Below are 24202 nucleotides of genomic sequence, written 5' to 3' on the forward strand. Positions count from 1 at the left end.
TAAAATGAGAAATTCACTAAAATACGTATGATAAAACGTTACTGTAATTTCGGTGAGTTCAGATTAATCGTTGATTTATAATACGTGATATAATTCAAACTTGAACTCAATATTTCTTTCATTGACAAATAAAGAGACAACGAAGTTTCTCAACTGAAATATATAAATACTTTAGCGGGAAACGTATCTGCATACACAACATACACAATATATGTATCATCGTACATTCACGTGGGTTCTCTAAGGTTTTAACATAAGCGATAAAAACGAAGATTTTGAATTGAAACAAGCAGTAAGTGTTATTAATATTTACATTAATTTATATATTCGTATATGTTACTTTTATATAATATATAAATAGTACAATTGTTACTTATACTATTTATTATTTTCAAAACAAAATATTCTAATTGACATGGAATGAATTTTTCATTTTATTTTCATATTGAAATAATATTAGATTAATTACTGTATTATAAATCCCTTTTTACAAATTCAGATAATTCAAATATGACTAAAGGAAGGGAAGAGTTAAAGCCACCGGCACAGATAAGTGAAGATAGAAATATAAATGATATATCGAAAAACAACAATTTGGTAAGATGTTTACATTATTTTGTAGTTTTACTATCCGCAAGACAAATTAACGATAAATCATATATTTATAGAATGTTAGAAAGAAAAAAGAATGTGATTCGTTCCAAAAAATGAATGTGAAGCAGAAAGCAAAACAAAAAGGCACAAGCAAGTTTCAAAAAGTTACTAAACAATCAAGCAACTTAAATATGTTTTTGAAGTGTAATAAGAAAGCATATAAGTATCAAATTCAACAATTGAATCTGCTGTTTAAACAGTCTTTAAAGTATCCAATGCTTACACAAGATGAATTATATATTTTATTTGCAAAATATAAATCAGACGGGCATTATAGAACAAACAAGGATTTACCATCGTTTACAAGCTTTTTCGTTGATACACAGAATATGTTTGATAAAAAGCCCTGCTTTTATGACCAATTGCCTGACACGCAAAAAATAAAATCTAAAAATGATGGAGAGACAATTGAAAATTCATATTATAATGAAAATCAACATGTAGAAGATATTCCAAAACAAGATGTACTGAAATATGCAGAGATTCCTCCTGTAAATAATATGAATGGTAGAAAACAAAATAAATATCTTTACAACGATCAAACTTTTTCAAACAATAATAATTACAATCATTTGTATATGAACCATAATATTGAACATAATGACTTAAATATATTGAATGACATAGAACATTTTGCTCAATCAAAACTAGATTCAAAGAAATTTTCTGACATGGAAGAGACACGTTTTTCATACAATTTGGTAAATTCACAAGATATCTCTGAAGAATATCAAAACTGCAGTCATGTGAATAAAGATTTACTTTATAACATATCTAATACACAATATGAAAATTTGACTAACAGCGAAAATTTGCAACATAATAATATACACCATTCAATGCATAACAATCTCTCATTGAATTCAAATTTTTACAATGACTGCTATTTGAATAGATGCAGTAACATCACTTCTATTAACAACAATAATAATTATCATTCATTACAAAATGCACAATCCATTTGCACTCCTCAGATCAATAATTTGGAATCAAACTTTGATATGAAAAATTCTGTTGCTTCTCAACAATTGCCACTGATAAAAGATCATTTAGAAGGACAAAGTAATTTGAACTTTCATACAGATATATGTCCTATGATGAATAACAAAAACTTACCACACATTTCCAATAAGGATATCAGTAATATTCAAGCAGACTTTAATGCTTACAGTATAAATTCAACAATGATGTCTGATGATATTCTGTCACAAACAAATGCATTTATCCCACTGTGTGCTGGCATAGTCAATCAGTACAACTAAAATATTATAATATTTAAATATTAAACTTTAGATTTATGCAAGACTTTATACTTTTTTATTACAAATATTGAAACATATATATATATTTTTTTATAGTGTCAACTTTATGGTATATAATATAAATTTTTAAGACAAATATATATACAAATTCAATATCTCTTTCACCTCAAACAATGTACTAAATATACATATATGTGTAGTTTAGTCTTAAATATGAAATAAACATAATATATTAATATACATATTATTTTCCATTTTATTTTCTTTATGATTAATTTGCGTTTCTATAAAAAAAATAAACATATTTTTAAAATATTTATAATAGGTAAAAAGTACAATTGAATATCGTTATATAAATTGAGATATATAGCTTAGTAGACAATCTTCTGTTTAAAAATTTTAATTAGAATATGTTCAAGCTGTAAAAATTCATCATATTCAATATCTGTATATTTTGTTAAAATTTGAAGCATTTTAAATTTGTACACAATTGAACAAAACTGTGGTCCCAATGAACTTTTTACCTATCACTTTTATAATATTTTTTATTGAAAAATATGGTAATGGTATTTTTCCATTTCTTAGAATAACGCACTTTTTTATATAAAATAAATATATTAAGTACAACAATGCAATACAAAAAATGATTAACAATTTCAAAAAATGAAATAAAAAATAAACATTACAGTACTATTTACTTAATATAAAAAAAGAGCATTGAATTGCTGGAAATACTATTAAGGTTATTCGCTTTTTATTTGGCTTTTTCTCCTTTTGAGAAACCTATTAAAAATTTAACAATTAATTTTAAAAAATATTCTGAAACTGTTTAAAATAAAAGAAATACACTTTAATGGTTACAGTAATGATAAAATGTCACGACAAAAATTGAAAAATCGAATATTGATTGAATGTCAGATCATTATATTATTAATAAGATATATATATATATATATATGTACACGCACACGCAAACTAACAAATAATACGTGCAATAGTAGTCTTACAAGTCATAAAGGTGTTATGTTTGTATGGTCCTTTATATTTTTTCGATAATCAGAAAAATCTGTTACCAAATCAATTTCATCGATATCTTCACTTAGAAGTCGACCTTCTACATCGTCCTTAGATCGCCTAAATAGCCTGCAATTGAATTCAACAAGACAAACATATTGTTAAATTTATTTACGAAATGTTAAAATATCAGCATATAAATCAAAACATGTATTACCTTATCTTATACTTAAAGATGAGATTATGTCTTACAACTATGTCACACCTTTTTGTGTTAAGATAGATATACAGTAAAATATTACACACACAAGAGACCTGAATGCAGCACTGTTAATGAATAATTATTGCAATAACATAAGCATTTAAAGAAAGTCAAGGTGCTTTGAAATGTTATCTAAAATATAAATTCAAAAACCAAATTAATTACAACGTACTTTATGTATCATTGTTATTTGTTGTAAGCAGGTTAACACTGTCAAATTAGCCCAAGAAAAAAGGTGCTATAATTATAATATAATATTTCTCTCGCAATCAATTAAAGATGTTAATACTGTAAAACAAATATTATGAAATACTGTGAAAGCATGCAAAAGATTGAAAGCCAATCCTTCAGGTTCAAATAACTTGTTTAATAGATAATATATGCGTATTTAAAAAATATGAGTATTTATTTACAAAATTCTTTTCTTACAATAACTGAAATCGATGTACAGTAAAAAATAACTTATTTAATATTAATTATTTACATTTGATATTTACAGTAAAATTGAAGGTGTTTCTGAAGCAATTGTTATTGTAGAATATTATTTACAACTATTTATCAAGAAGTCACAGTTTTATTCGACGAACTCTTTTCAATCAGTCTTATATTGTTTTAAATGTAGCTAACAATAAATCATCATATGATTTAAAAAGATGCTTCTACAAAATTTAATTCAAAATTTACACCCTGTTTTATTTACTTACGATACAATTGAAATGATGTGATTGTCAATAAGAAATTTGCTGTTTAAACTATGAAACGCTAATTGAATTAGTAATTTTACTATAACTTCTAATTGGTCGAATTAAATTAAATTTTTAATAATGTTGTTAGTTTAATACAATATTAATTAATAATGTAAATGATAAATAACAAGCACATAAAATTCAACAAAGCTAACAACTTCATGTTAGTATGTTACAATTAACGAAACAACATCGATTTACGATGTCATAAAATCAGTTTTGCTGAAATTCTATCAGGCGGTAGGATTATTAAAATTCCGTACAAATTTTGAGAGCATAGAAGTAGGTGGTGCGTACCTGGACAATGTCGATGTTGATCTATGCATAATAGGTATTACAGAATCATCTAAACCACGATGAAGTGATATCGTGTCTAAGTCAATCATTGTTGCGGTAGAACGAGCGTGCATCGCTGATAAGTATTCTGGCGTTTCTAAAGTAGCCTTCGTCGGTTTACGATACCTGTAAAAGCAAAACAAACAAAAAACATTGCAACTTCACACCCTTGGTTATGAAATTACATCTTTTTCATCCGTGATACGTACAATTTCAATAACAAAGAACTACCAACAACAGATGCCGAGCTCAACGCCATCGCCGCCGACGACATCCAAGGTTGAAGGAAGAACCCAAAAGAGCTAAATATTCCCGCAGCAATAGGAATGCCCAATAAATTATAGATGCTAGCAAATAAGAAGTTCAGCCTTATTCGAAGAACTGTTTTCCTCGATAAATCCAGACACGCGATAACATCTAGAAGATCGTTCTGAAGATCATTATTAATGAAGCATCTGTTGCACAGACGTAGAGTGTCAGAATTTCTGAACGTTAATTTTCTTGACTTACTCGCATGAGGACAACGTCGGCAGCTTCAACAGCAACATCCGTACCGGAAGATATCGCAATTCCAACGTCCGACTGCGCAAGAGCAGGACTATCATTGACACCATCTCCCACCATCGCAACTCTCAAGCCCTGATCCTGCAAACGCTGGATTTTTGCAACTTTGTGCGATGGTAACACTTCTGCAAATACTCTAGTAATACCAACCTACGTAAATGACAGATATCGCATGAATTTGTCACAGTCAGAATTCGGACTTGCCAAATGAAAGGAGAACTCACTTGTCTGGCAATGGAAACTGCAGTCTTTCTATTATCCCCTGTCAAAAGTATCACTTCTAAACCCATCTTTTTCAAAGTATAAATCGCCAGATGGGCTTCCGGTTTAACCGTGTCGGCTACGCTGATCATAGCCACCAGTACGTTATTCACCGCAGCTAAAACAGCAGTGTTCCCTAAATCTTCCTCGGCAGTCATTTTCGCCTCCACTTCTTGCGGTATATTTATGGCGTTCCTTCGCATCCACTCTCTGTTGCCGATGCAAATTTCATACACATCGTCGGGGCTGGTTTGATCACCATGAGAATCCGGACTTAGCAACAACTCCAAGTTTTGTCTCTCCTGACCGGTGTTCGCAACCGGCGTAATATCAATCGACACGCTGTTCAAAACATGCGTCCCGGATGATGGCAATCCCTTCACCTCGTTCACGTAGTTCAGAATTTTCTCAGACTTCAACGCTTCTGCCAACGTGGTCGAGATGTGCAACACTTTGCATTTCAGTCCACAGCCGGCGACTGCTTGAAAATTCACACACTGGCCAGTTGCTTCGGAGCCTATTGTCTCCTTCACGTACCGAACAATCGCTTGAGAAGAAAGAAAGCAAATTTATTGGCGACCGTCCGTTAGACGTAACGTCTAAAGGTATTTCAAAGTATTCTCAATGTCTCTCACCTGATGCGATCGGATGCTCGCTATTCGTTTCAGCCGTGCAAATAATGACCAAGAACTTTGCCAGCGAGCAAACCGTTTCGTTCACGAAGAGATTTATTTTTGTCACCATTGGCACGCCGTGCGTTATCGTCCCGGTCTTGTCAAACACGATGCATTTCACTTTGTGCGCATTTTCCAACGGCTCGGCGCCCTTTATCAAGATACCGTTCAGCGCGCCGACTCCAGTACCGACCATAACGGCAGTCGGCGTCGCCAGTCCCAACGCACATGGACAAGCGATCGCTAGCACGCAAAGCGCGCTTCGGAAAGCGTATTGGAATATAATCTCTTCTCTGTTCATCCCGTGCTTATTGATCTGATCGTTGTGCGAGATTGGCAAACTGTTTATATTCACGTATCCCACGATTATCCAAACGAGCAGAGTCACTATAGAGACGGCTATAACAAGAGGGATGAAGTAACCTGCTATCTTGTCGGCTAAGTGTTGAATAGGAGCTTTGTTCGTCTGCGCCTCCTCCACTAATCGTACAATTTGTGCTAACGTTGTGTGCTCCCCCGTATGCGTGGCAGTGATCAAAAGGGGGCCGTTCTGATTTATCGAGCCGCCTATTACGATCGATCCTTTCTTCTTCGGTACCGGCATGCTCTCGCCGGTGATCAGACTCTCGTCGCAGGTGGAGTTACCCGACAAAACTCGACCGTCGACGGGAACTTTGGCACCTTGCACCACTTTTAGGATGTCACCGCGTTGTACCAAGTCTATGCTGATCAAACGTTCCGATAATATTTCATTGTTCGGGCCCAACGTGATCAGGACCGCGTCCGTTGCTTTCAACGACAACAACTTTGACAAAGCTTCCGAAGTTTTGCCCTGAAACGATCAACTTTACTTTTCGTTCTACAACGTTCAAGTAAACGTTTGACACTAAAACTATCTAGACTAGATGGTTAAAATGACTGATCCATAATTTTTGTTAGATGTATTATAGATGTAAAACAGTGTATTTTTAGAGAATTAAAAGATTTTTTGTATTCTACTATGTTCTATTGTATTTTACAGAGTTTTTCTATTTTTTTCTTTGATGAAGATTCTGTGCCTTAGTCTTTGGTAGTTCTAGCGTCAAGCACAGTAAACTCGAAAGATCCAAACCTTTGCAACGTGTTCCAACCATCTTCCTAAACTAATGAACACTAACAACATTGGAGGAGTATCAAAAAACGTCTGAGGGCTGACGTGTGCCTCCATTATCATGGCTGCTGTAAGTACGGCGACTGAGTACAAGTAAGATATGGTGGTAGTCATGGAAATCAAGACGTCCATATTCGTTGTACCATGTTTCAAAGCTTTGTACGCTTGAACGTAAAAATGCCAGCCGCCAAAAAACTGTAAGTACCATTTTGTCAAAGACCAATTTTCAGTTAATGTTTTTAATTTGATACAAAGAAGCATACTCAAAATTACCTGGACCGGCGTGGAAAATATGAAAAGAATTAGATTCTCCCAGGAAAGACCAGGTACCACGCAACACATGTCTTCGTGCGTTTTTTCACCAAAAGACATGATCACCATAAAATACGTCATAGCTAGCATACATGGTATACCGAAGATCAAGGATACCAGAAACGCCGTCCTCCACTTGTTTATCTCTTCCCTGTAAGAACAAGAAGATAGATAGAATCTATAAATATACTCTTATATCTGAAAACAATTGGTATAAGGATACTGCGTCTACCTTTGATCCAAGTAGTCTCTGTTTTCCTTATCTTTATTACTGAATAACACCGCAGTGAAACCTAGCTTATTGATGCAATCAATAATGTCCCTGATGCCAATTTTTTCCACATCGTATTTGAACTTGCCGCGCTGAGTTGCTAACGCAACTGCGGCCAAATGGACACCTGGCAATTTCTTCACGGTCGATTCTATTTTATTCACGCACGACGCGCACGTCATACCTGTGATCTACAAAAATCAGTGAGAAAGATCAATGAAACGATTAGATTCGATTGTGGACCAATAGATGGCTTTGGGATTTAACATTAGAACTACCAAAGTGATCAACAAAATGACCAATTATTCTGCATTATATTAAAGCTTCTTTATTTTTTTTTTTGTCTTCAATGTCTCTAATGGAAATTATATACTTTAATCGCTAGTAGTTCTAGTATTAAAGCATAAAATTTTCATCAGAGACATTGAAGACAAGATAATAGAAAAACCTTATGATACAATTACACTTTATAATATAATACAAGCTTTTATTCATATGTTTCATGAAAAATTATTTAAATCTTTAAAAACACACTGTTTTTACGTCTATAAAAATGTTTGACAATGATCATAAATTAGTCATTTTGACCACTTTGGTAGTTGCAGCGTTGACAAACAACTTACTTTCAATTCAATTTCTCCTTCGCCGGTCCCCGGCTCCTCGATCAACGTAGTAGGGAAGCCTAATTCGGATATGCTGGACGCAATGTCAACCGCCCTTATCTTCTCCGGGTTGAACGTGACTTCTGCTTTGGCCGCCATTAACGCGACCAAGATACCATTCACACCGTACAATTTTTTACAGTGTTTCTCTATGGCAACAACACAGGAAGCACAGGTCATCCCCTTTGAGAAATACACCGGTTCGTAACGGTTCCACACGATAAATAAATGAAAAACGTGAAAATAAATCGTCATTCACTTTTACGCATGATACTCACCGTTATGTGTAGAAGGCATTTTGCCTTTTGATCACGAGGCCCCTTCACATCACCGCCCCCGTTCATTGGCAGAGACAGCTCCGCGGAAAGCTGTGCAGAAGCGTTATTCGTCGGCGTTTTTCCATCCGGGACCTTACCGTTCACCTCTTTAACGAACGAGCTGAAACCCATTTCCTCGACGAAGCCCGATATCTGCTCGGCCGTTAGTTCCTTATCGCTGTAAGAAACGGTCGCTTCCTTGTTCTCCAAGCTAACGTTCGCCTGTTTTATCCCCGTTTTCTCCGACAACGTTTCTGCAACAGCGAGGATAGAAAAATAAAAAAATTTGATTTTACTTATTTTACTTGTTTCACTTATTTTTCGACGAAACTCCACGCTCACCGGTAATGGTTTTCACGCAAGACATACAGGTCATTCCATCGATGTGTATCGTGCAAGTACTGACGGCCGATTGCAACGAACGACCGTCACGGTGCCTCTCGACGGAGCCACTCTCGTCGGCGCTGCGTAACGAAGCGGTGAAGCCCATGTCTTCTATTGCTTCGATCAGTTCGCCGGGCGTAACTTCGCCCGCTTTGTACTCGATGTAACCGAGCTTTTCCTGCAGGTTCACTTTGACGCTTAAAACGTCCGGCCGGCTGCCTATGGTCCCTTCGATGTTCTTCACGCAACTCTGACATCTCATACCCTCGATGTTCACTCTCATCGTGGTGGACGCGGCGTTCGTGGAGTGTTCGATTTCCTGCGGCGGAGGAACGTGGAGCAACTGTGTCCTCCCGTCGTAAACAACTTCGTCCTCATCCCTAAACGATGATAATTGATTCTTTTAGTTTCGTTTGCTCTTTACGATATGTATACACTCTATATTTAATGTACAGTATACTCAGTGTATATTTGTAGTACAGTGTAGCGTACAGTATGTGCAGTGTATATTTGTAGTACAGTATAGGGTACAGTATATGCCGTGTATATTTGTAGTACAGTATAGGGTACAGTATGTGCAGTGTATACTTGTAGTACAGTATAGGGTACAGTATGTACAGTGTATATTTGTAGTACAGTATAGGGTACAGTATGTGCAGTGTATATTTGTAGTGCAGTGTAGGGTACAGTATGTGCAGTGTATATTTGTAGTACAGTATAGGGTACAGTATGTGCCGTGTATATTTGTAGTACAGTATAGGGTACAGTATGTGCAGTGTATACTTGTAGTACAGTATAGGGTACAGTATATGCAGTGTATATTTGTAGTACAGTATAGCGTACAGTATATTCAGTGTATATTTATATATAGTACAGTGTATCGTACATTTAGTGTATATTCGTTTGGTTTCCGATTTGTATATATACAGACTGTTTCATGTAACGTGACGCACGAATTTTTCTCCTACTTGCGGTCATCTGACAAAAAAAAAAAGTGTAGAACAAAAGTTGAACGGTACAAGGTGTACAGTAGGTATCGATAAAAAAAATTTCGAGAACTGTTTGTTTTCATAGTTAAATCAAGGTCACTTTGGATGAAACAAATGGGGATACAATTTTTTTCCACCCTATTGTAGAGAACATTGAGACGAATTCACAAAACACATATTACATGATATTTTTATTAACATGTTACTCCATTTACAGTAGTGGAAATCGTTGCTCCAGAAGGTTGCTCTCGTTGCGGAAATCTATCTCTGTACACTTTAGTAGCTTTTCGAGAATTTCTCTTGCAATCGCCAAAAATTAACAGCATTTCAACTATCTCGAAATTAGAAAAAGAACACATTGTTGCAAGCGATTACTTTGCACCAAATATTGGAAATATGAAACGAAGGAACCGCAATGACACACTGCAAATAGATTCTAGTCCTATGTTTACGTTCAGTAATCTGAGGTCAACTATGTTTACACTGTCTTAGAATCAAATACGACGAGAAGTTAACGTAAGCTAAATGTTCACATTTCCGCTACCGTAAATGGAGTAACATATTAATAAAAATATCATATAATATATGTTTTGAATTCGTCTCGATGTTTTCTACATTAAGGTGGAAAAAAAATTATGTGTTCCTATTTGTTTCATCCAAAGTGATCTTGATTTAGCTATGAAAACAAACAGTTTTCGAAATTTCTTTTATATATACCTACTGTACACCGTTCAACACTTTTTTTTTGTCAGATGGCTGTAAGCAGGAGAAAAATCGTGCATTGCGTTACAGGAAACACCCTGTGTGTATATACACACATACAGGAGTACAGAAACATCTGCGTATTGTGTACAGTTATTGTGATTAATTATTATAGTGTTAGTATAAATATTGTGTTAATTAAGCATAAGTATCAGTTATTGTAAGCTAAAATTGACAAATATTCCCAGATCAATAAATAAGTGAAACATCATTGCAGTAGCAGATATCGCCATGACATTAGACGGTGACATTTACACATATATATCAGTTTTATTAAAAAAAAAAAAATAAAGAAAATGGTCGTTATCGATCAACTTCGGAAACAGGTTATCGTCGTTCAAGTGTTAGAATGCCATCGAAGGAATAATACATATATCTTTTTATTTCCAGTTACGCTAACTGATCATTAATACTCTTAAGGCGGGCGTTATGTACGTTATGTGTGTTATGTACTTGACTTTGATTGGTTAGCAAAGACATAATAAACAAATGAAAATATCTATCAACAATCGTATCAAAATATTCCAGTAGATAAGTCATTGAAATTTAAATGATAATTAAAGTGAATAGATTTGTACAATTATGTCCAAACAGTGATCAATATTAATTTTGACAAGAGAGTATCTTTCTGTCTTTTAAGCACTTGTAAAAGATCTGAAATTTACTGTTAGTAATATTGATTGTTAAAATGATAAAATAATAAAATTTTATTTTATTATTTAGAAAACTTCTATAGTGATGATTCTAATAAATAAGTTGATGATAGTTCTAATAAATAATAACTTCTATAATAATACAAAAACATGTAATGAAATAAAATACTTTTATAATGATAGTTCTAATAAATAATATAAAATATATCTGTAATGATACAAAAATAATATGATGAAATAAAACATCTATGATGATAGTCCTAATAAATGATAACTTCTATAATGATATAAAAATATACAATGAAATAAAACTTCTGTAATGATAGTTCTGATAAATAATAACTTCTATAATGATACAAAAACATATGATGAAATAAAACTTCTACGATGATAGTCCTAATAAACAATAATTTCTATAATGATATAGAAACATATAATGGAATAAAACTTCTATAATGATAGTTCTAATAAGTAATACACATTTCTTACACTGTCATTTCAAACATTTTTCCGTTAGCAAAATGCCAACAGAATATTTCGCTACCAAGTATTAATTTCAAGTATTAAAAGAGCGATAAGCAAATGGAATGTGTCCCACCTTATCTTAAAAGGAAATAAGCTTGTTTTATACGTTTTAGCTACATGTATACGTAACTTGCACGTATGCTCGCCAAGTGTGAAAATTACAAAGGAGCATGTACAACAGTGAGTTTTTATACCTCGATACGATTCTTCCGATCAATAAACAATTTTTTTTTTTCAATTCTTTATCGCGGATCTGCTCGTCCGCTTATCTTGCGCTTGTTTCCAGAGAGATAAAATTGATTTCATCGTTACAGGATTCGAAAAGTCTTACCAAAACGAGTCCGTTGTTGCGAATAATTTCTTATCAATTAAAGGTTGCCTATCGTCGTCGTCCATCTTTCCTTTCGAATTCCAAAAGCAACTGAATCACAAGAAACGACTCCTGTTTTGGATCGAATTTTTTACGAACCAACGATACACACGAGACTGCACGGGAAATCGCAATTCGACTAAAATCTTAAGGAGCGATTAGTGAATTTTTAACAAGCCAAGCATTAGACGCAACACGATAAGAGATCGTGAACCGAGTCTTGCGACACAAACTCGTTCGCAGTTTCTCGGCAAACGAAAGGGAATGAGAAGAAGAAGAAAAGAAGAAGAAAAGAAAAATAAAGAAAATAAAGGGAAGGAAAGTTTAGCAAAATAAAGGAAAGCGAGAAAAATTAATAAAATAAAGAAAAAGAAAAGAAAAAAAAACAAACGAAATGTCGTCAAAAGAAGTGCGTGTATGATTGGCGAGATCAAAACACCAAAAAAAAGATTCAGAAAAAAAAAATAGGCTGACCCCGGACACTAAAAGTGTCGATAAGGACGCGATACCCTGATAAGATACCCGATCATCCGCGATCTTGACGAGTAAATGGTTTTACGCTCTTGCAAAGTGAACCTGACGATCTCCTGAATTGGAAAGTGCAATTTTAGTCAGCCGGATCGAGATCACGTTTTCCAAAAGCGAACAGGTTCACGGAGGTGGCGGCGAATGGGGGGGGGGGGGAGGCGAAGAATCAAAACACGAGCGCTCGAGGTGACACTACCGACTGAGTTGTATCAACTTCTACTATCACCTACAGTCACCACCGATCCCCAATCGGTCTTTTTGCTCACGACACTCATTCAACTAGTCGACTTGCTTCTCCGCAAGGACGGTTGCACACGGCCATTTCTAATTCCCTCTGCGATATGGCTGCTATGGATTGGAAATTTTTCCTCGAATCGAATTCGAACGATACCATTACTATACCTTGTAGCGTGTCGTTATTTGAATTGTTAGTGTTAAAATTGCATATAATGAACAATAGCATATAATGAACAATAAACGAGACACAGACTGCTCATTTTGAGCTCGTAGTAGATAGCATAATGCAGAAAAAGAAGGAAATCTTCGTGTCTTTAGATGATCCAGTGGTTCCCAACCTGCGGTTTTACGCGAGAATAATATTGAAGTAAAAATTAAAGCTTTTAACTTTATATCTTTATTTCTAAATATATAATTTATTTAAAACATTATATTTTCAATACAAAGATATTTATATCTAATTATAAAGTTACAAGCTTTAATTTTTTATTTCAGGTTAAATATTGGTAATGGCAGAAAACACACACACAAAAAAAAGAGTTAAAATAAGAACACGAGAGAAGAGAAAGTTACAAAGTTTTGATTTGAAATATCATTAGGTTAATTATTCAGTTAATCTAAGAAAATTAAGAAAAGAAAAGAAATCGAACTTGTTTGAATGAAAAGTCTAATCAAGGGATGGGGGAGAGAAAAAATGTTGGGAATCGCTGACGCGAACGAGAAGTTAATTTAACCTCTTGCGCTGGAATGACGTGCAATATTTTCTCAGTTTTAAGTATATTTAAGTATAACCCAGGCATAACAAATAATAGATTTATCACTTCTTAGTAATTTCTATCCAGTGATATACCGATGAATTCAAAAAGAAGACGAATTATCGTATACGATTTGGTCACTCGTTATGGTCCGCGAACTCGTTACTAGCGCAAGAGGTTAAGAAATCACGACGCCTCTATAAATCGAATTTTCGTTTGTTAAATGCCTTTTGTCTGAAAACTCGAGGACGAGAGGAAAGTCTCTTTTCCTTCCCTTATAAATTTCAATTATCGAGATTCTATCTTAAGTGATTATAAGTGATCAAGTCTAGTCATCTTACTTATATACGTGTAATTGTGCAATTTACCGAGTCAGAAATAACTTCCTATCAAAGTAAATTTATTAATGTTTCCTTTTTTTACAAATTTTTGAAATACAATGGAAAAATCATGTTTGAACTTGAATTAATAAAATTAGTTTTTTCTTATATTTTGATACTTTATTAAAAAGGAAGGAACTTTTGGCTCACCGTGTAAAACAACGTGATGTATCTTTCATAAACAAAAAAAAAAAAAAAATCGTTTCCTTTCTATATCGTAGAAAAGACATACTGACCCGAGTAATTTCACATTTTCGACCATATTGTCCTCATGAAGCTGCAGGTAAGAGAACGGTTGGCAGTGCGAGTTTGACTCACGTTGGGCGAACTTTTTGTGAATTTTGCACAAAATTAAAGGATATTTCACCATCCTAGCACAATTTTTAATCACTTGTTCGAAGATTATACGTTTTGCTCGTCGTGTGCCGATCGAATCAACGTCCGGAAACAATGTCAAAACGAATGGAAATATTAATGGGTTACTCTTTGTTATCAGCTGTTTTACATAGCACCGAAATAAGGAAACAAGCTGCAGTGTTTGCTTTGCTTTATTTGTCTGAGGCTCTAAATTTTACATAAACTGAATTCACATTCTGTTCACGATACTGGGAGGGCATTGCAAACGTTAATCCTTCCATTCTCTCCGTCCACTCGAATTACCAAAATTAATGGTCAAAATGACTAATAGTTATTAATTAATAGTCAAAATGACCAATTTATAACTTTCTATGGAAATTTTACATATATTTGTAATAATATATTTTTAGATACTCGAGTAATTTTTAATAAAATATATCAATGGAGGATATTTTTCAATAGAGATACTTTTCCTTTGTACTTTGCACTTTAATTTCTTTGCCACAAATATTATATTTTAATCGTCGATAAATTCCTCTCAAAATTGATAGGAAAGCTTCTGTGATAACTGAATGTTATCAACAAAGAAATACTAGTTATACTTCCTATTCTTCGATTCAGTGTATTTTCTAAAAAAAAAATTGAAAAAAATTTTTGTTAGTTAAACAAAGTTAATTGCTCGATTTAGTGTCGAGATTCAAATTCGTCTATCATGATTCCCAACATAGGAGGTAATTCGGAAATAAGTTATTAGGAGTGAATTTTTTGCATTTCTTTAAATGAAAATTTAACTTTCCAATCTTTTTTCTTTCATGGAAGAAAACTAGTCATGCTCTTTCAAAGTTTATTTAGACCAAATGAATGACCTTTTAGGCTTCCTCCACGTTAAAAATTCACTTTCTGAATAATAAGAATTATATGTGTCACAGAGGTGGGGCATCAGGATTTTAGAAAAAAAGATTGAGAACCACTGGTCTATACCATATTGGATACCTGTTCAGAATTTTGTTAAATATATGTCTGTACAATACATATACGTACAAAAAAAAACATTGCAGCAAAATTTCGCTTACATCAGATTGCTCCTTTGCTCATTTCCAACATCCTTTTCAGTGCGTAACGATCGAACTTGTAAATAAATAAAATTTCATTCGGATTTGAAGCAACTCACTTATTCTTTAACATTAACACTGATATTAAAATAATATTAATACTTGACGATCAAAAGTATGCTTTTAACACGACTATGGTGTAAATCACCATAAGAACATTGACGCAATAGCAACGCAAGTCTTTATCTCGTTTCTTTGAAAACACTGCCTTTCAACGTGAAACCCGACACGAAAATTCGTAGAGGACCAAACAGACAGGAGAAAATGGAAACAAATCGTGCAACAGGTTTCATTATTTTCGTTTCGAATTCGTGTAACATTGTCGATAATAACTGTACAAACAAACAAGCGGAAACACGAAAAAAATTTGAAAAAAACGAAATTAACTAGATCGAATAATAACACTGGCCGTGAAACATTGAATAGCTGCGAGTAAATGGGTGTTTCGTTGCGACTAGGTATATCTACATGCATGCATGCATATCGGAAAATAAGAGAGAAAGTCCTGCTCTGTGAAAGACACGGACAATTCAATGGTCAGATTTCTCGTCGGAGGACGTAATTTCTTCGCGCGTTGCTGTTTCTTGCGTTCAAAATTCTCGCATTGCACTATTTGAACTCTTCACAAAGTTATCCCTCGTCACTGAACGTTCAAGAACGAATGCAAAGCTTCGATTCACACAGGCCTTTTTGCGATACATGGATTAACAAGGGATAAAATCACTTACCCCAAGTATGCGATAGACTTCAATAACTTATACCGCCACTTATACGCCATTTATATCGTATTTAATGCGATCTTCCGCATTAGCACACAATTGTTAAAGTAACGGAAAAGAAATTATATTTCTCGAGCTGACTCGCGAGAAAATTGAAGTTAGTCCAATGGAGGACAGCGAAGGATGTACGATGTTTGGCAACTGTACGCTTATTACGATACGTTTGAACGATCAATAGGATCACGATCAAATTTCGAAAGTCGATCTACTCGATTGTTTTGAATTAGAAAATCAAACTACCGCGTGTCACGTATTTGAACGGCTTTTGAAACACGAGCGCTCAATAACACTCCTATTCTTCGCGTCTCGTCATGAAAGTATTGTTGCTTAATTTTCAAAACTATCGCACGTTGTTGCGTTACGTACGTCTTCGATACGATTGGCTTACATGTATCATGTTTTCCTTTTAACGAATTTACGTCTCGTTTAAACACCAACGTTCCTCGCCAATATATTATCCGTGATAAAAAAAATGATTTGCCCTTGGCCAGTTGGCGGCATTTAAATAATTAAAGATAAGCGATAATACTATCAGCAATAATTGTCGGTGTCAAATATTTATTCTATACAAACACCTTTCTTGTCGCATAAGAGGAACACAGTACGTTTGGAACTGAATACAAAAATTGAAAGTAAAATAGTGAAGTGATTCATAACTTTCAACACAAAAGTATGTTACATTTTGTATGAACGCTCATAGTATGAAAAGGTTACTTACTCTTCCTTTGTTGTGCTGTTCAGTTCCGCGTTTGCTGCTTCTTCTTTATCAGCCTGTTCTGTAAAGTAAACGATTAAACATTGATTTTCAAATATGATAAAATATAAGTTTTAATGTAAGTTTTAATGTATATTGTGAAAATTGTACTATGGCCATCTAACTCATAGCAGATGTATAAGGTTACCTGCATTGACTTTATTAAGCCGGTGGTTGTCATCCGCCAATGCCTCTGCGTTGATCTGCGATTCCATTCTTCTGTAAAATAATATTACAAATAGATAGAATTGCTTGTGTTTCAACATTGTTAAATTTTACTTAGTAGTACTTTTCAACTAAATACATTCAAAATTGGTGTACACTCTAAAGTCAAAGGAAATACATGAAACATTCACTGATGAAAGAATTGTACAAGAACAAGTGTATAAGCAAACAACTAAATCGTGTTCAACCGTCGTGTTTAATTGTTAAAACTAGAAGAACGAAGAACGAATTGTTAAAACTAGAAGAACGAAAAACGAATTAAATTACTAATACTATTTATCTGCGCTGTTACTCGTTAACCTCTGGAATTCTAAAAAATGAGGTTATCGTGGCAAATCTTCAACGCCGTTTAATACACGATTAGAAAATATACGAAAGAAGAATACGTACCCTCAAATTCTACACGTGAAACGAAACACTTTCATCAAAGTGAACAGTTCAATTTACGTTTCACTTCTTTCGCTGTTTCACGCAGATTGCATACCACCGAAAGAGGATACATCACTCGTGAGATCTTGCTCACTGATCGCAACTATGGTGACTAAGATACACTCCACTTCGAATTAATAAAAAGAGACAGAGTAATCAAAACAGCAGATTTGCAAAATATATTAGGTCGAACAAATTTCTTTTTCTTCTTTTTTCTTCCTTGTTTCACAAACTATTGTCGTTGACAATTGCTCGACAAATGTAACGTAACTTTAAGTAAAGAAATCTCGAGTTTCGAGACCGAAATCCATTCGACAGCTAATAAACTACATACATGGAGCAAGCAATAGACGAACAATGAGTTTCTCTTCACATATTTGTGACGCTAAATTGTTCACGCTTCAGTGACGTGCTTCCATCAATGAGATGTGCAAGAGAGGTTTGGTTAGTCTTATTGTCAGGGATATACCAACTGAGATTGGCACCCAAAACCAAAGATCACAGAAAGATCGAACCCGTTTCATCCTGTATTCCTTCGCTTGTCCTTTACGAAAGTAGATTGAACGTAAAAGTGGTGAAACTAGTTTAAAATTTCGAAATAATATCCGACTTAATTTCTAATTTAAGAAATTAAGTTTTCGCGCGATTACATCTTTTGTGTAATAACAACAGAAAATTTCTTGCAATAATAACAAAAATTCTCTTGTATGTACACAAATTGAATGTCAAAGGACTTTCGCACAAATTTGCCAATGAATTTAGGAGTAATATTAAATTTAAATGTCACATGCATCTAACAGCTGTTAGCCTAACCTAAAGTAGAGGCAAAGTTACATCAGAAGCTACGTGACATAATATATTTCTAGAAGATAATTTAAAATTATCGTTGGACAAATCAGAACATTCACATATCTTGTTTCGCAGGGACATGTCATTATATATGTCGAACAGTATACGAAACAATGAGCACAATAGTAATTAGAATAAAGACATACTTTCAGTAAACTCGTGCAGAAGATTTTAAGGAAATACGCGCAGAAGATATTAAAGAAATACTGCAGCATACATGCCACTTAACGTTGTTTTTGTTGTTTTACAATTGAGAAAAATTTTAAAAATGAATTTTCATTTCTTCATGTAAGATTTGTACTTTTTCCTTGCCAAAACATCAAACACTTTTCTCACAACTTTCTCACAACCTTGGACATTATGTCTAATAATTTTGTACTTTTTTAGGATGCGTATGCTATATTCGTTGAATATGCTGATATGGATAATTCTGTGCAAGATGTTTTGTGTACTTATTATTTTATCTATTTTATTATTAATATTGAGGAAACAATATTCCAGAATGCGAGCGAATAGAACGCACAGCGAAACAGTTGTGGCTTTCTTTCATCCTTATTGCAATTCTGGCGGGGGTGGTGAAAGAGTACTTTGGGCTGCAGTCAGTGCTATTCAAAACAAGTATAATTATCTTAAGTAAATTAGTTAATCAAAAAAATAATATAATTTGATTCACATATTATAATTTTTTGCAGATATCCCAATGTACACATAGCTATCTATACCGGTGATCTTGATGCACATCCAGAACAAATTTTAAACAAGGCTGAGAAGGTATTTAATTACAAAATCGAGCAGAAAATCGAATTTATATATTTGCATGGACGCAAATGGGTAGAACCTTCAATGTATCCATATTTCACACTTTTGGGGCAAAGTTTTGGATCACTTTGGCTGGCCCTCGAAGCTTTAAATACTTTTGTACCAGGTGAAGAAAACTTTGTCTCGTATTAATGTTTGCAATTGATTTGTACATATCATACATGATGCATGAAATATTGTTTCAGACATTTACATTGATACCATGGGTTATGCATTTACGTATCCGTTATTTAGATATATCGGTGGATGCCGAGTAGCAACGTATACTCACTACCCTACAATTTCAACCGACATGTTGAGACATGTTTATAGAAGAACTGTTTCACATAATAATAGTAGAGTTATAGCTAGAAATCCATTTTTATCAGCAGCCAAACTTGTTTATTATAAATTATTTGGACTTGTATGTATATGAAGATTATTCGTTAATTATACTTAAATATTATAATTTATAACGATTATTTTAGATATATGGTTGGGTTGGTAGCAGAGCAGAAATTATAATGGTTAATTCTTCATGGACTGAAGAACATATTAACGCAATTTGGAAATGCCCATTGAGAACTCATAAAATTTATCCACCATGCAATGTAAAGCACTTAACATCCCTGCCGCTTCTCGATGATGATGAAAAATGTAAGAACATTCGTATATTATCAGTTGCCCAATTTAGACCAGAAAAGAATCATCCATTAATGCTGAAAGCAATGTATGAGCTTAGATCAATTGTTCAAGAAGACATTTGGGAGAAAGTAAGTTCGATACAACACAATGTAAATAATAAGCAATTTTACATGTTACATAATCTTTCTAGACTCGTTTAATTCTTATTGGTTCCTGTCGAAATTTTGAAGATGAAGTACGTATGAAAGATATGCAAGATTTATCAAAACATTTTGCATTAGATGAAAATGTAGAATTTAAACTGAACGTACCATACTCGGAACTTTTATCGGAATTTCAACGGTCAATGATAGGCTTGCATACAATGTGGAATGAACATTTTGGCATAAGTATTGTTGAGTGCATGGCAGCGGGATTAATTGTAGTAGCTCATGCTTCTGGTGGGCCAAGGTAAAGTAATAATTGAAAATATATAGTCTAAGAGTTCTCAATTTTTGTCCGAAAATATATACCAGGAAAATTGAAATTAAAAAATTTCAATATAATCAAAAGAAATATCTACGATTGACTCAGGGCCGTTGGTGCAACCAATAAAATTAAATGTAAACTATGTAAAATAATAAATATATCCACTAATATATAATTATAATACGTGTATAATCATAGGGCTGATATAATAGAAATTCAACCAGGATCGCAAAATGGATTTTTAGCAACAGAAGCTGAAGAGTACGCAACAATTATGGCACATATTATTAACATGCATTCCGAAGGTAAAAATGCTATTAGGACGGTTGCTAGGTATCGTCATTCTCGTATTATTTTTTTATTAATATTTTTGAAAATCTTATTGGCAATGGTATCAAGTATAAATTATTTTTACAGAGCATCCGTAAACCGATTTTCGGACGAAGTGTTTGAAAGAGAATTCTTGCGAACGATAGAACCATTCTTTAGACAAAAACAAGAATAACAATTCTTATCGAGAATTCTTATGAACAGAATTCATTTATTAATTTAATTAAAAATTATGTATATAAATATTGCAAAAGAGAAGACTTATTGGATAAATTTTAATTTATAATTAATTTTGTTATTTATTTTATATCTTTATTTTCATATCCGCAACCTTCACACTCTAAACTATATGAAGCATTACCTCCATCATTTCTATTTTCAGATAACTTAAAATGAAGATTAAATTGTTTTAAGATCAATTCTGCTACTCTTATAGCCGTTTCGGTGTGACAAGTGAGCTTCTTATTTCCAAGATTAATTTTGGAAATACCTTTGGCTAGAGCCATGAGAATAATTAGCTGAAATATATAGTATAATTAGCTGAAATGTATGACAATGTCGTATTACAAAATTAAGAAATTATACTCTAATTATTTTGTGAAAATATATGTACCTGATCTTGTGCATGTTCGTCGACGCAAGCTCTTGCTAATATCGTATCCAAAATTTCATTAGCTGCCTGTACACCTGGTGCTATTTGTTCTTGACGTCCAGAACCCAATCCTGACCCGCCAATGATACATCCGCTAGTTGTAGCGCACATTACACTGATCACATTGTTCAGTTAGAAATATATAAATGTCAACAAAATTCATAATTTTCTGCAGTATCTGAACCTTACTTGATGCCAGATCCATTACCAACAGCAACAGATCTATCCTCTTTGTAAACTTCGATATTTATAGGCGGCAGTGGAACATTAAATTCATTTAAACCTTTTGTCAAAATTGATTTTACGTCATTTGCCATTTTATACGCTTCCTTTAAAATAAACAAGGTATTATATTTAGTACATGTTTCAAAGCGTTGTAACGTGAGAATTACATTATCAAAATAATTACAAGATACATACTTTAATGTGAACTACACCCGCAACGTATGCCCAACCTGTTATTTCACGTGGAATTCCTGGGTCAGTTAAAGTAACAGCTTTCAAAGTATGTACAGGTTTAATGTAGAGATGTACCTCTCCACCACCCTTTGGGTAATAACCCCTCCATAGATTATCAAAAAATGAATATTCTATAAATGTCTGTAGTTCGTAGCAAAATACTAGGAGTTTGTATATGCTAATATGTACCTGGTTACAACTCTAAAATCAAAATCAGCCCCGAATTTATTAAGTAACGGTCTGAATATCTCTGTAAAATATTCAATGTGTGGCCCCATCGGAACGTTCGTACCACCTTTGAAAATTAACGTGACTTTTTGTGGGAGGAAAAGGGCGCAAGGTAAAGCTACTTGAGCCAACAAACAAATACAACCAGCAGTTCCTGTATCCACGAGGAATGTGTGTTTCTTATTGGCATTTAACTGACCAGGCTTGAACTCTAAAACTGTCGAGCCCATGTGATCTCCTTGAACTTCTGCATTACACATATCTCTCAACAATTCCACTCCTGTAATAATGTTTGATTAAGAACCAAGAGAAAGAAAGGATAACAAAATTAAAAACAATTTAAAGTTATAGCTCAACAAATTGTACCTTTCAAATGTTGCGCAGCAAGTCCAGGTTTGGGACGACCAGCTCGTATGTTATCGATTTTAACTGGAATTCTGTATAATGCACTCAAGCAAAGTGCTATTCTTAATACCTGACCACCCTGGAAACACGGGCGTAATTTTTCAAATTTCATGCGGAAATATTAAAAGTAATATATTTCATTTATAAAGTAATATATTTTACATGTGAATATTATGTGTATATATAATTTTTATATATACTTCTATAAATCCTAATAAAAATACTTTTAATTATCTAACCTTATACGATTTATAAAACGATCAATTTTTAAATACGTACACCTTCGCCTAAACTTCCGTCAATGTGTATCGAAGACATGGTACGAATGATACAACTCCGTGTGCAAGGTATACGTAACACCTTGCAGAATAAATTTTGTACTGAAATGTCACTTCTTTGAAAAAGTTTAAACAAACTGAACTTGTTTACAGTTCATGGACACTGAAACACTAGCGCCGCGTAGCGGTGAGACTGTAGAAATAACCGTTTGCTTTTCTATCTTTGTTATAGACGAGGTATACTATATTATCGTCTGGGGCGAGGTATATAAATAGACATCGCATACATTGTATTTTTCCGGCCCACAATTGAGGGGTTAAAGACCCCCTTACCATTTTCGTGTCACATCCTGTCGTACCGATTCAGGCAAGTTTTGCACTGTAGCACTGCTAGTGAAGAAAATTAAAATTAAAAAATAAGGACAGATAGCCGTATCTGCTTCGAGAATTTATTTTCTTAAATTATAAATTATATTTATTATATTAAACTATACGCAAATTTTCTCTTTTATAGTACAATGTTATTTGTTAAAAGACGCCCATCTAATTCTTTTTTTTAAATATGATCACATTCTACATAAATTAGTGCTATATGTCACAGACTTCTAAATTAGCATTTAGTATGTGTCAACAGAATTATAAGTTGAAAACTAATCGTGCAAACGTTTCACTTTATAAAAAATATAAACGTTACAGCATTTATTGTTGCCTTAAATTAATGAAGACTATGAAATAATAAAACTAAAATTACTGATTATTGAATAGAAAGAGTGTTTTTGAAAGAAGAATTTACAAAGATTACCATTTGCTGTGCATCACTGACTTTATATTGAGCACGAAAAAAGTCATAAGTTGAACCTTCATCGTGTGCACATCGATTGAACTTTCGAAGTAAATTTTTAAATAATATTTCTGAATATTCTAATTGTTTAAACATTATCTAATATTTCTAACAATTTACTTGCAACAATTAAACAATAAATTCTTTTCTGTAATGTTTCTAAGTGTTATTTAAATTTTTTTAACTAATAATTTACAACAATCTTGAACAATGTACTTAAGAGAGATGACTTTGAATTATCGAATGAAATAATTAATTTAATTGTTTCATCGTTTGATATAAAGGTTGTGAAAATTATTAAATAATGTGTAGAAATAATTTAATTGTTTCAAATAAATTATTCAAACAGTAAAGTAATGCATTTCGATATATTTATATATTAATTTTAACTATTTACTTATAACAATTGAATCACTGATTGAATTACCAAGCATTATTTCATAGTTTCAATAATTCATTTATAATAATTAAATTATTTTATTTACAATAACGGAAAAGATAGCTACATAATACATAATATTTCTC

The 24202-nt window shown here is 33.3% G+C and overlaps 4 protein-coding genes across 11 annotated transcripts; 2 read left to right on the plus strand and 2 right to left on the minus strand.

Moving 5' to 3' along the window:
* The first annotated feature begins 14 nt into the window (after positions 1-14).
* Positions 15-1985, plus strand: LOC122539156 (homeobox protein 2-like). Of its 2 annotated transcripts, XM_043673831.1 has the most exons (3): positions 15-292; positions 500-597; positions 669-1985. In XM_043673831.1, exons 2-3 carry the CDS (start codon positions 511-513, stop codon positions 1914-1916), a joined length of 1335 nt encoding a protein of 444 aa, XP_043529766.1. In that variant the 5' UTR covers positions 15-292; positions 500-510; the 3' UTR covers positions 1917-1985. The 2 variants fall into 2 exon arrangements, with proteins under 2 accessions (XP_043529766.1, XP_043529767.1); XM_043673832.1 differs by lacking the exon at positions 15-292 and having other exon boundaries at positions 434-597.
* LOC122539149 (copper-transporting ATPase 1) lies at positions 874-18004 on the minus strand. 7 transcript variants are annotated; one of them, XM_043673815.1, is made up of 16 exons: positions 17686-18004; positions 17219-17289; positions 17035-17092; positions 8828-9249; positions 8447-8739; positions 8130-8351; positions 7468-7697; positions 7197-7386; positions 6885-7118; positions 5735-6605; positions 5063-5646; positions 4785-4988; positions 4484-4704; positions 4236-4400; positions 2924-3059; positions 874-1912 (listed from the first exon to the last, which is right to left on the minus strand). In XM_043673815.1, the coding sequence occupies exons 2-15, from the start codon at positions 17283-17285 to the stop codon at positions 2927-2929; spliced, it is 3894 nt and encodes a 1297-aa protein (XP_043529750.1). In that variant the 5' UTR covers positions 17286-17289; positions 17686-18004; the 3' UTR covers positions 874-1912; positions 2924-2926. The 7 variants fall into 7 exon arrangements, 6 of the variants coding, with proteins under 6 accessions (XP_043529750.1, XP_043529752.1, XP_043529753.1 ...); XR_006308991.1 differs by lacking the exons at positions 17035-17092; positions 17219-17289; positions 17686-18004 and adding an exon at positions 14305-14459 and having other exon boundaries at positions 874-1746; positions 1824-1912; XM_043673817.1 differs by lacking the exons at positions 17035-17092; positions 17219-17289; positions 17686-18004 and adding an exon at positions 16266-16535.
* Positions 18005-18153: 149 nt separating this feature from the next.
* Positions 18154-21622, plus strand: LOC122539155 (GDP-Man:Man(3)GlcNAc(2)-PP-Dol alpha-1,2-mannosyltransferase). The gene is made up of 9 exons (XM_043673830.1): positions 18154-18168; positions 18649-18861; positions 18961-19191; positions 19266-19498; positions 19578-19795; positions 19860-20144; positions 20207-20466; positions 20683-20817; positions 20902-21622. The coding sequence occupies exons 2-9, from the start codon at positions 18791-18793 to the stop codon at positions 20987-20989; spliced, it is 1521 nt and encodes a 506-aa protein (XP_043529765.1). The 5' UTR covers positions 18154-18168; positions 18649-18790; the 3' UTR covers positions 20990-21622.
* LOC122539159 (RNA 3'-terminal phosphate cyclase) lies at positions 20994-23041 on the minus strand. The gene is made up of 7 exons (XM_043673834.1): positions 22838-23041; positions 22520-22637; positions 22115-22433; positions 21887-22028; positions 21656-21795; positions 21428-21581; positions 20994-21332 (listed from the first exon to the last, which is right to left on the minus strand). Exons 1-7 carry the CDS (start codon positions 22874-22876, stop codon positions 21114-21116), a joined length of 1131 nt encoding a protein of 376 aa, XP_043529769.1. The 5' UTR covers positions 22877-23041; the 3' UTR covers positions 20994-21113.
* Positions 23042-24202: the final 1161 nt, after the last annotated feature.

The sequence above is a fragment of the Frieseomelitta varia genome, unplaced genomic scaffold, assembly GCF_011392965.1.
Source record: "Frieseomelitta varia isolate USP_RPSP 00005682 unplaced genomic scaffold, Fvar_1.2 scaffold_192, whole genome shotgun sequence".
NCBI lineage: Eukaryota > Metazoa > Arthropoda > Insecta > Hymenoptera > Apidae > Frieseomelitta > Frieseomelitta varia.

What these genes read in the sequence shown, in the direction of transcription:
- LOC122539149 (XM_043673811.1), bottom strand. Translation starts at nt 14,438, where the DNA reads ATGGTGAAATATCCTTTAATTTTGTGCAAAATTCACAAAAAGTTCGCC. An exon ending in AATGCCTTCTACACATAACG is followed by an intron (nt 8,352 to 8,446) that starts GTGAGTATCATG and finishes TATTTCTCAAAG; the next exon opens with GGGATGACCTGTGCTTCCTG. An exon ending in AGTTCTTTGTTATTGAAATT is followed by an intron (nt 4,401 to 4,483) that starts GTACGTATCACG and finishes TTGCTTTTACAG; the next exon opens with GTATCGTAAACCGACGAAGG.
- LOC122539156 (XM_043673831.1), top strand. Translation starts at nt 511, where the DNA reads ATGACTAAAGGAAGGGAAGAGTTAAAGCCACCGGCACAGATAAGTGAA. An exon ending in TATCGAAAAACAACAATTTG is followed by an intron (nt 598 to 668) that starts GTAAGATGTTTA and finishes ATATATTTATAG; the next exon opens with AATGTTAGAAAGAAAAAAGA.
- LOC122539155 (XM_043673830.1), top strand. Translation starts at nt 18,791, where the DNA reads ATGCCACTTAACGTTGTTTTTGTTGTTTTACAATTGAGAAAAATTTTA. An exon ending in ATGAATTTTCATTTCTTCAT is followed by an intron (nt 18,862 to 18,960) that starts GTAAGATTTGTA and finishes GTACTTTTTTAG; the next exon opens with GATGCGTATGCTATATTCGT. An exon ending in TTTAAATACTTTTGTACCAG is followed by an intron (nt 19,499 to 19,577) that starts GTGAAGAAAACT and finishes ATATTGTTTCAG; the next exon opens with ACATTTACATTGATACCATG.
- LOC122539159 (XM_043673834.1), bottom strand. Translation starts at nt 22,876, where the DNA reads ATGTCTTCGATACACATTGACGGAAGTTTAGGCGAAGGT. An exon ending in ACGGAAGTTTAGGCGAAGGT is followed by an intron (nt 22,638 to 22,837) that starts GTACGTATTTAA and finishes CCGTGTTTCCAG; the next exon opens with GGTGGTCAGGTATTAAGAAT. An exon ending in ACGAACATGCACAAGATCAG is followed by an intron (nt 21,333 to 21,427) that starts GTACATATATTT and finishes TATATATTTCAG; the next exon opens with CTAATTATTCTCATGGCTCT.